General features: G+C 54.4%; 3 protein-coding genes across 10 annotated transcripts in view; 1 reads left to right on the top strand and 2 right to left on the bottom strand.

Moving 5' to 3' along the window:
- Positions 1 to 98: 98 nt before the first annotated feature.
- Positions 99 to 1,701, top strand: NDUFAF3 (NADH:ubiquinone oxidoreductase complex assembly factor 3). 2 transcript variants are annotated; one of them, XM_033413143.2, is made up of 5 exons: positions 99 to 647; positions 734 to 863; positions 1,094 to 1,160; positions 1,255 to 1,355; positions 1,433 to 1,701. In XM_033413143.2, the coding sequence occupies exons 1-5, from the start codon at positions 571 to 573 to the stop codon at positions 1,547 to 1,549; spliced, it is 492 nt and encodes a 163-aa protein (XP_033269034.1). In that variant the 5' UTR covers positions 99 to 570; the 3' UTR covers positions 1,550 to 1,701. The 2 variants fall into 2 exon arrangements, with proteins under 2 accessions (XP_033269034.1, XP_004283967.1); XM_004283919.4 differs by having other exon boundaries at positions 734 to 926.
- Positions 1,702 to 2,256: 555 nt separating this feature from the next.
- Positions 2,257 to 7,158, bottom strand: IMPDH2 (inosine monophosphate dehydrogenase 2). 4 transcript variants are annotated; one of them, XM_033413136.2, is made up of 15 exons: positions 6,965 to 7,158; positions 6,480 to 6,528; positions 6,162 to 6,263; positions 5,965 to 6,039; positions 5,419 to 5,625; positions 4,872 to 4,959; positions 4,599 to 4,798; positions 4,427 to 4,517; positions 4,232 to 4,327; positions 3,887 to 3,958; positions 3,081 to 3,224; positions 2,851 to 3,013; positions 2,613 to 2,756; positions 2,448 to 2,531; positions 2,257 to 2,345 (listed from the first exon to the last, which is right to left on the bottom strand). In XM_033413136.2, the coding sequence occupies exons 1-15, from the start codon at positions 7,060 to 7,062 to the stop codon at positions 2,324 to 2,326; spliced, it is 1,635 nt and encodes a 544-aa protein (XP_033269027.1). In that variant the 5' UTR covers positions 7,063 to 7,158; the 3' UTR covers positions 2,257 to 2,323. The 4 variants fall into 4 exon arrangements, with proteins under 4 accessions (XP_033269027.1, XP_033269028.1, XP_033269029.1 ...); XM_033413137.2 differs by having other exon boundaries at positions 2,851 to 2,995; positions 6,965 to 7,142; XM_033413138.2 differs by lacking the exon at positions 3,887 to 3,958 and having other exon boundaries at positions 6,965 to 7,145.
- Positions 7,159 to 7,380: 222 nt separating this feature from the next.
- QRICH1 (glutamine rich 1) overlaps positions 7,381 to 9,264 on the bottom strand; it is a 54,005-nt gene continuing 52,121 nt past the window's right edge. For all 4 annotated transcript variants that reach the window (XM_049716139.1, XM_012538292.3, XM_033413120.2 and 1 more), the window contains one exon: positions 7,381 to 8,323. In XM_049716139.1, coding sequence (XP_049572096.1) covers positions 8,131 to 8,323 — 193 coding nt within the window. In that variant the 3' untranslated portion in view covers positions 7,381 to 8,130. The remainder of the gene's footprint in view (positions 8,324 to 9,264) is intronic.

The following is a 9,264-nucleotide window of genomic DNA, read 5'->3' as shown; positions in this document are numbered from 1 at the left end:
ATCCATGCTCAACCACGCCCCGTGCGACTCGCGGCCGCGGCGCCAACGGTCGCGCTTGTGACGGTTAGGGAGGGGCGGGACTCGGGGGGGATAACCGAGGGAAACTTGAGCTGCCTACCCCGCCCTCGGAGCCCGACTCTCTAAAGTCGGGATTAGCGATTTGGGGGCTGACGCCACGCCCTGGCCAGATGTGCGGGAGTCGAACGGGTGCTCGGCCGCCCCGCCCCGGGCCCCGGGAGGCCGGCGTAATGGCTGAGAGCCGGGGGCCAGGCCGCGGCTGGGGCCCAGGCAGTGCCCTGAGGCCAGCCACGCCACCAGGTGTCCGGCTCCTCCAGGACGGCCTGCGGGGGTCTGGGGAGGGGCGGACGGCAGGTGCTGACACCGGAGCCGCGTTGGGGGACGCGCCCTTATGGGACCGAGGCCCCTGGCCCGCTCCCTCCTCTCTCCCGCGCCGGGCCGGCCGAGCTGCGCGGTGCCCTCCGCGACGCTGGGGGCGCTATAATCGCGCTAGGCTTGGTGACGCCATGACCCCGCTTTGCCTGCGCCAGCCTCCCTGCACGCCGGTCCGCCATGGCCGCCGCGTTCGTACTTCGTAGCCTGTACCGAGCGCGGCTCGCCCTTCGCTGTCCGCCCGCGCAGCTGCCATGGTGAGCCCGGACCCAGCATCCCTGACCACCCGCTCCTACGGCCGGCGATTCCCGGCGCCCTAGACCCTGACCGTACCTCTCCGCAGGGCCCCGCGGCGTGGGCATCGGCTCACGCCGGCGGATGACGAACTGTACCAGCGGACGCGCATCTCTCTGCTGCAGCGCGAGTCCCCGCACGATATGTACATCGACAGCTACAACAGCCGCGGCTTCACGGTCAACGGAAATCGCGTACTTGGGCCCTGTGCGCTGCTCCCACACTCGGTGGTGCAGTGGAACGTGAGCCCTTCCCTGCAGTGAGGAAACCGAGGGCCAGAGTCACAGGCCTTCCCCCTGATTCTGTCCCTGGCACACCTGGCTTTTCTTTTGCCCCGCACTGGAGCAAGTAGAGGGTCTCTGGGGAAACTTAGGTGGACTTGTATTTAACTTGTCTCCTCCCCACACAGGTAGGTTCCCACCAGGACATCACCGAGGAAAGCTTCTCTCTCTTTTGGATGCTGGAGCCCCGAATAGGTATTGGAGGAGGGGAGGGCTGAAGTGCTTTGCCCCAGAAAGCCACCCTCTAGACAGACCTGGTTGTAGACTAGCCATGTCCGTCCTTCCCTAGAGATTGTTGTGGTGGGCACTGGAGACCGGACTGAGCGGCTGCAGTCCCACTTGCTGCGAGCCATGAGGCAGCGGGGCATCGCTGTGGAAGTGCAGGATACAGTATGTCTGGGACTTGGGATGCGGAGGGGAACCCAAGCCTAGCACTAGCCCAGCTGATGCTGGCTTTCTCTTTGCAGCCCAATGCCTGTGCCACTTTCAACTTCCTGTGTCATGAAGGCCGAGTGACAGGAGCTGCTCTCATTCCCCCACCTGGTGGGGCTGCACTCACATCTCTGGCCCAAGCTGCAGAATGAACCACCAGGAACTTACCTGACCCATCCAGGAGGGCCCTAGCACCTTTTGCAGAATGCAGGGGTTCCCAAAGCTTTCACTAGCCCCTCCCCCTTTGTCACTGTAACACTTGTCTTGTTTGCCAGCAAATTAATAATTTAACCCACTTCTCTGATTTTGTACTAGGTGTGTTGCTGGCCAGGAGTTGCTGGCTTAGTGAGTTCTTGGAGGGGGTTGTGAAGGAACCAAGGGGTCATCTATTTGTCTACACTGCTTGGCCTCTCAGAGGCCAGGAGACAGTATAGGCACCTGTTCTAAACTGTATATCTATCTACTTGCTGACATGCAGATTTGAGGGGACCTCTGTGTTTTCTCCACGAGGTCCTTTTAGAGATTCAAATTAGAGAATGTGTACGTGGGTCTCAACCTGATCGCATGGTGGCCAAACTTTGGGCTAGCAGGAGGCCCCGTGGATGCCAGTCCAAAGCCCCATGGACTGTTCTGTGACCCTTCCTAAGCAGCCACAGACAATTTCTGAGACCAAACCCTTGAGTCTGAGCTGCCTTTTGAGATGCCTCAGGAGGGGCTTTTTTAATCTAGTACTACCCGCCACTTCCAGTTCCTTGAAGCATCCTTCTCTCGGGGCATGAGGCTTTCTCTGGAAATGAAGGTGCTTTGTTTTTGTGTATCTGTGATGGTGGCAGCTGCAGAGCCCCACCTACTTGTTGACCTCAAAGATCAGGCATCACTTTTTTTCAAACTTTTATTGAAAAACCGAGGGTGTGCTGTATCCCTTTTCAGAAAAGACGCTTCTCATACCTGTTGGCAGAAGGACCAGCTGTGAGGTGAGGGCAGGAGCATGGAGGCATGGAAGAGACCTCCACCCCAAGGACAGAGGAGTGGAGAGGGTTGGTCACTTACGAATGGAGGCTGTGGACACCACCTTCCACCTGAGCTGAGGATGTTCTCTTCTCAAACTTGAGCTCTCCAGAATACATCATGGCTCTGAAGAGAGGCAGAAATCAGATGTGGGTAGCTGGCCCTGGACCAGGCCCTCTACCCAATGTCCCAGCTCCCTAAGCTTACCGGACTTGGGTCAAACTCTTGGCGCCAATGTCCTGGCAGGAGTGCTGGATGCCAGCAATCAGGTAGGGAACAAATTTGTGGATGGATCCTTTATCCTGCACAGCCCCAGATACCCCCTGGGCCACCTTGATTTTGTCAGCTTCACTGCAGGGAGAGGCAGGAAACACAGGCAAAGTCGAAACATGGATGATGCTGCCAGTGCAGGGTTAGCATAGGGCAACTGACCTGCCTGTCCCACCTGAAATATCGGTTCTGGCTGCTGAGATGCTTGTCCATGGCATCGAGAGAACCCATACCCCGATATTTCTTTAGCCGGATCCCATCAGAGAAGAAATACTCGCCAGGGGCTTCAGTGGTAGCAGCCAGGAGGGAGCCCATCATAACTATGGACAGAAGGAATGCTGGGGGAAGATCCTGAATGGCATTAGGGAAGGAGACCCACTAGGCTCCCTGAATGTTGGGCCTCACCTGTTGAGGCCCCAAGGGCCAAAGCTTTGGCAATATGGCCCACATTTTGGATTCCTCCATCAGCGATGACAGGAACACCAAAGCGCCGTGCATATTCTGACACCTTGTACACTGCTGTTGCTTGGGGCCGCCCACAGGCCAGCACTGTTGAGACATGGAGGAACAAATGGGGGTGGCGTTAGTGGGGACAGGCAAGAGGCTCTGTGGCCACAAATCAGCACCCAGGAGCTCTCAGTTACACCTGCACCAGGACTGCAGCCTGGTAGAGGAAAAGTCTTGTCTGGGATGGCTGCTGCCCCATCAGCCTTAAACAGTACAAATAGCTGTGATGGCCCCCACTCACCCTTGGCATGTGCGCATGCATATGTGCATGGCCCAGGGCAGCCTCAGGCACATGCAGTCAGCAGCCGGGAAAGCCCCGCCCAATTGATATCAGGTGGGGTAGGGGTCACCGTGCAGTTAGTACCCAGAGACCCACCCCTTGCTCCCTGCATGGTGGGCAGCTCAGGCAAGATCAGGGCAGTGGTCATGTGGAAGGAAGAGTGGGCCCCCGAGTTGGTCCTTAAGCTGTGCCTACTGCAGGAGATGTGGGCAGAGCAGGGCCTACCTGGTGGAGGTCCTGCCCTACAAACACCCCAGGAAGAGGAGGGAGCTGTGTTCTTGAGCAGCTCCCAAAACCATGGTCTGTCATTCAGTTTGCCCTGCCCACCCGTCAGCACCACAAACCCCGGGAGCTACAGCTACAGTCAACCAAGCAGCCGGGCAGTGGGCAGCTGGGCCGGGCCAGTGGACCGGGCCGGACTTACTATAGCAGCCCGTGACAGTAGAAGGGCATTTGGGGCTGTGGGACTTTATGTCTGGAGGGATCTTGGGAGCCGCTAAATAAAACAAACAGACCAGAGTTTAGAGAGGGCACGGAGCAGGAGCGGGGAGGCCAGGCTAGGCGGGGGTGGGGGAAGTGGCAGGTGAAGACTGACGAGAGCTCGTCTTACTTCCAGCATGTTACCCATCCAAGGGGCCTGTTTGGCCCTGGGGCTGCCCCTACTGGAGGACTCAATGTAGTTCCCGTAAGAGCGCTTGGCTCCAGGGCATGTGGGGCTAAGGGCCCTGCTAAAGCCAGGTCTCTGAGGGCCTTGCCAAAGTCTTCTTACCTTCTTGAGTGATGCAGATGGAGCCACTGCCCATTCCCACCCGCAGGGCATCTACACCAGCATCAATGAGGTTCTTGGCCTGAGCAGCTGTGACCACTGCAGGGAGGAACAGGGAAAGGCTCACATGAAGGTCTACGTGGGAGCCTAGCTCCCCCACTCTCGCCCCACATCCTTCAGTGCCCAGTCTTGTCTCACCATTGCCTCCAATGACTTGGAGACTGGGGTATTTCTCTTTGATGTACTTGATCATGTTGATCTGGAAGATGGAGTTTCCCTGGGAAGAGTCCTGAGACAGGAAAGTAGTCCCAATGAGACTGTGGTATGACAGCTGCTCCTACCACCCCACCTTGCCTGTGCAGCAGCTCACCAAAACCACCACGTCCACACCAGCCTGGGCTAGCAAGTCCAGCCGATACTTGTCATCCTCATGAGTGCCAATGGCTGCTCCACACAGCAGCTGCTTCTTGGCATCTTTGGAGGCCAGTGGGTAATCTCGGTTTTTCTTCAGGTCTGTCCGGGCAATGATGGCCACCAGCTCATCATCTTCATTTACAATGGGTAACTTTCCTAGGGGCAGGGCAGGACATAAATCAGGACCTTGGTCTTTGGTTCCAGAACACTTCCTACCTCTAGGACTCACCCTTCTTGCTGCGCTGCAGAATTTCATTTGCTTCCTTCAGTGTGATGCCTGCAGGGGCTACCACCAAGTCTTCCCTCTTTGTCATGATCTATAAGAGAGGGGAGTTGTGAGGAACAGCAATAGGAGATCAGGCCTCCCAACAGACCCTGCCCTAACTCAGGGGTGAGGTTCCAAAGACCACCATGTTTACACACCTGCACCCAGACTACCCTCAAGTAAACCCAACAGTCTGCAGCAATCTAATGGCAAGAGTGAGAATTTAGTAGAAAGGACATCAGGTACATGGAGCACGTTGTGGAGAAAGAGCACAGCCCCCACTCTGGGTGTGGCAAAAAATTTGGGTATGCTGGCAAACATTTGGGCAGATTGAAAGCCTTTGGTGGGGAAGGGATGCAGGAACCCCATGAAAGGGTCAGAAACTTAGCCAGGTGTTCATCTTTCCTGGACAGCAGAGGCCCTCAAAGTTGCCATTCAGACAACAGAACAGAAGACTTTATCTTTAACCTGGGCTGTCAGAGTTTGCCTGTGCTCTGTCAGTGGCACCCACCTCTCCCAAAAACCGGTCATGCTCCTCCTCCTTGAGAAAATCAATGTCCCTCGAGGAGATGATGCCCACCAGGCGGCTCCCCATCCGGCCTGTGTCAGTGATGGGGATACCACAGAAGCCATGCCGGGCCTTGGCTTCAAAGACATCCCGCACTCGATCTTTGGGACTGAGGACCACAGGGTCTGTGATGAATCCCTGCTCATATTTCTGGAAGGGATGGTGAAAAAGGGCACTTCTGAACCACTTTCATCAGACTTTTGGTCTGAAGCCTGGGATCTGTGCCAACTCCCCCTTTGGCAGTGCCACAGGATCAAATCACACAAACACTTCAAACCCAGAGCTAGGAGACATGAGTGCATTGCAGGGCACTGTACACCTGGCCCTCTTCTGTTGCTTTAAGACACAGGGTCTCAGGCTCTCCTCAGGAATTGAACCCCCACAGTGGGAAAGAAAGGATCCTAAATCAGAATAATTCCCCCACTCCCACCCTACTCCACCTCAGTGCAATTCCCAGGAGCTCTTGACAGTGATCATTTCCCTTCTGACCTTCACTTTACGAACTTCATTGGCCTGGAATTCTGGTGTACAGTTGTGGTGAATGAAGCCAATACCACCTGTAAGCTGCAGGATACACAGAAAGAAAACACGGGAAAAGTGACAAAGAAGAAGAGTGGCATGATTGTATGCCCGTGGGAAAGAGAGATGGGGCCCCTGCTTCTGCCCTCACATGCCACAGTGCTCACCGCCATTGCTATGGCCATCCCAGCCTCTGTGACTGTGTCCATGGGTGAGGAAACAAGTGGGGTCTTCAGAGTGATCTTTTTAGTCAGAGCAGAGGTCAGGTCCTAAAGAAATAAGGCCAACTAATGTGCAAAAGCACCTCATATACCTCAGGGCGGTGCCATGTTCCCCGCAAAATAGGTGCTCTGTATGACCTGCATGCCAGTAAGACCATTCCATAGCATCCACCCCCAAAACCAATCTACTGAGATAGCCGAGAGGGGACAGCAGCACTTTTATCCAACCTTGATACTTAGGATCCAATTCCTGTCCATACTCACCACTTGGTCTGCAGTGAAATCGATGTACCCGGGGAGAATGAGAAAGTCACTAGAGGGGAGGGGAATTGGGAGTAAGGGTCAGGCTTATGGCAGCCTGAGACACCATCCTCATAAATCATCTCTTAAGGCATTCCGGCAGAGAGGGAAATAACCTAGCCCGAGTAACACAGGCAAGGCAGAGAACAAGGTAGAGATGGAGACAGCGGACCTTTTCTGCCACCTAGCTGTCATCAGCGCCTCTGGCATCCTGACAACTCCATGTGCCCAGAGAACGGAGTTTCTAACCTGGAAATCTCAGGCACTACCAAGATGCCTCCTCCATCCCGCCCGCTTCAGACCTGTCACACTGAACCTGAGATGGGTGGGGAATTTCCGGAACCTGTCCCCCACGCCCGAGCCAAGCGGGCTCAATAGAAGCCCCACCCGGCCTCCCAACCCTGCGCGCCGCTCCTCTCCTGGCCCAGGTGAGCCCGCTAGGCCCGCACTTGTAGGTGAGGCCGTCCCCACAGTTAAACAGCTGCTGTGCCGTGAGCCCGTCGTCCGGCACGTAAGACGTGCCCCCGCTAATCAGGTAGTCGGCCATGGCTAGCGCGGGGCAAGGCCGCGCGTCTCCGAAGACGTCGCCGCAGAGGCCTCCGCCTTCTGGGCCGCGCCAATATAAACCCGCCGATATCGTCACCGCGCCCAGCGCGTCGCCGACGTCAGGACGCAGCACGCTCGTACAGAGCTCATACGCCTCTAGGGCGGGGCTGGCTGGAGGGAACGCAGGCGCATAGCACGCTCTAGGGCTGTTTCCTGTTGCTACCCCCTCCCGCAGGACCTCGCCCTGTCCAACACGCAAGGCTTTGCTGCCACTGCCCCGCCTGGCTCCTCCCAAATGAAGAGGCGTTGTTCACTAGCATGTTGAAAAGACGTGCTTGTCATTCTTAATAAACAACTAGATTAAGAATACATAAGAGAAACAGAGTGGTATCTTTATATGATACACAAGTGTATGTTACAAGAATTCCATCAGGCACAGAAGCCTCAGGTTTAAGGCCTCAATGTTAGGCCAAAAAAAAAAAAAAAAAAAAAAAAGACATGGTAAAGTTTTTACTTTAACATCTAAAATGTCACTTGTCATAAAGGAGGGTGTAATAGAAATTGTCTTTAATAAATCATAATTGAAGTTCCCCTCATTTTCCTTCCATTAAGATGCTAGGTTTATGTCTGAGCATGAAGAAAGAAAAAACCATGGCTCCCCTGTGGTCAGCGAAGTCTGCCAGTCAGAGTGGAAGCCAGCTGGGGAGATTCCCTGGAGGGTCCATCCATCATTAATTCCATCTTTCTGGAGGAAGGGAAGGGGTGACATTTCTCCTAACAGTCCAAGCCCTTTCCTCAGGCCCCACACACAAAAAGTCAGCCAGCAACTGTCTAGGACATCTGGCTCTCAGGAAACCCATAGCCCCCATGGGCTGAGAAGTCTGCCACAGCACGTTTATGAAGATGCACAGGGGGCAAAGTTTCCTTTTACATTTGAAATAGAAGCAGTCTGAAAGGGTTCATAACTACACCAATAAAAAAAGAAAAGAAAAAAATGGAGGCCTCTTCTTTAGTGTGAAAGTGTCCATTTTTTCCTGGATGGTCTCCCTTGCACCATGGCTGAGGGATCTCAGTGCATGGTGCTTGCGTTGGCCACCGCAATGGCCTCCTGAATTTCTCGTATCACCAGGATCCGAGTCAGCATCTGTCCCATCTGCTCTCTGCTGATAGGCTGGACTGAGTACCAGATTGGGCTGTTGGGGGCCACCACCGGCTCAGGCGTCAGGTAAAAGGTGTCATTCCGGCCTTTCACACTCTGGGGGCTGAAGAATACATGGGTAAAAGCTGGGTAAAACCACCATGATCTCAACCCTCCCACCATGAATCTCCTGAAGAGATGCTATCTGCAAAAGACGGGAAGCTCTGGAGAGCATGGTGGCACAGCTCCTAAATTCCATGCAGCCAACACACACTACCTCTAGTCCCTTTGGAGTTACTGCAAATGCCAGTGTTAGGCTGCCCATCTTCTGCTCCTCCCTCACACACTGCCAGGTGTGATTCCTCTGACTAGGGCTCCCAGGGCTCATCTACTTGAGTCCAACCATATCCCACTCTGAACGAATTTCAGCACCCAGAAAGTCTATTTCCGAGTCTTTGCTTATGTTGTTTCCTCTACTCCATCCATTGATAATTCCTCAACTTGATCTGAGGGACTCTGACTTCTCGGCTTGGCTATGATGCTGGGGCCTTTACCTGGACTCACACCCCCTCAACGTTGTGCTGTACTTCTCTTAAGTACTGAGCACATGCCATCCTCTAACAGTTATTCATCCACTGATTCAAGATTTATCAAAGGGCTACTGTGTGCCAGGCCTGCACTAGGTGCTGATATTAAAAGAAATGAATAAGACCCAAGAGTCCCTATATTATGGAGTTTACAGGTAAGAGGGGAGACAGGCAGCAATTAAACAGTTACATAAAGACAAAGAAAATAACAAACAGTGGTAAGGGTTACAGAAGAAACAGCCGGAGGGAACAGGCAGGGAATTTGGAAATGCTTCCCTAATAAAGCTCTTTTAAGGATGGATAGGAGCTAACTAGCTAAACAGGCAGGGGGTGGCAGGGTTTGCCCAACAGCAAAAAGTTCTGTGCAGAGGTCTTGAGGAAGGGAGAGCATGATGCCCTTCAGTGGAGAAGAGCCAGTGTGGCTAGAGAGCCAAGAGCTACACGGACACGAGGTTAACAAGGGAGAGTACATGAAAGG

The sequence above is a fragment of the Orcinus orca genome, chromosome 10 (assembly GCF_937001465.1).
Source record: "Orcinus orca chromosome 10, mOrcOrc1.1, whole genome shotgun sequence".
Classification (NCBI taxonomy): domain Eukaryota; kingdom Metazoa; phylum Chordata; class Mammalia; order Artiodactyla; family Delphinidae; genus Orcinus; species Orcinus orca.
The sequence above is the reverse complement of the archived record's forward strand: the minus strand, read 5'-3'. Positions and strand labels throughout refer to the sequence as shown.

Excerpts from the sequence above, each read along its gene's own strand:
- NDUFAF3 (XM_004283919.4), top strand. The coding sequence starts at position 571 with ATGGCCGCCGCGTTCGTACTTCGTAGCCTGTACCGAGCGCGGCTCGCC. Across the intron at positions 1,161-1,254 it reads GATGCTGGAGCCCCGAATAG|AGATTGTTGTGGTGGGCACT; the intron begins GTATTGGAGGAG and ends GTCCTTCCCTAG. Across the intron at positions 1,356-1,432 it reads CTGTGGAAGTGCAGGATACA|CCCAATGCCTGTGCCACTTT; the intron begins GTATGTCTGGGA and ends TTCTCTTTGCAG.
- IMPDH2 (XM_033413136.2), bottom strand. The coding sequence starts at position 7,062 with ATGGCCGACTACCTGATTAGCGGGGGCACGTCTTACGTGCCGGACGAC. Across the intron at positions 6,264-6,479 it reads ATTTCACTGCAGACCAAGTG|GACCTGACCTCTGCTCTGAC; the intron begins GTGAGTATGGAC and ends TTATTTCTTTAG. Across the intron at positions 4,518-4,598 it reads GTGTGGACGTGGTGGTTTTG|GACTCTTCCCAGGGAAACTC; the intron begins GTGAGCTGCTGC and ends TTCCTGTCTCAG.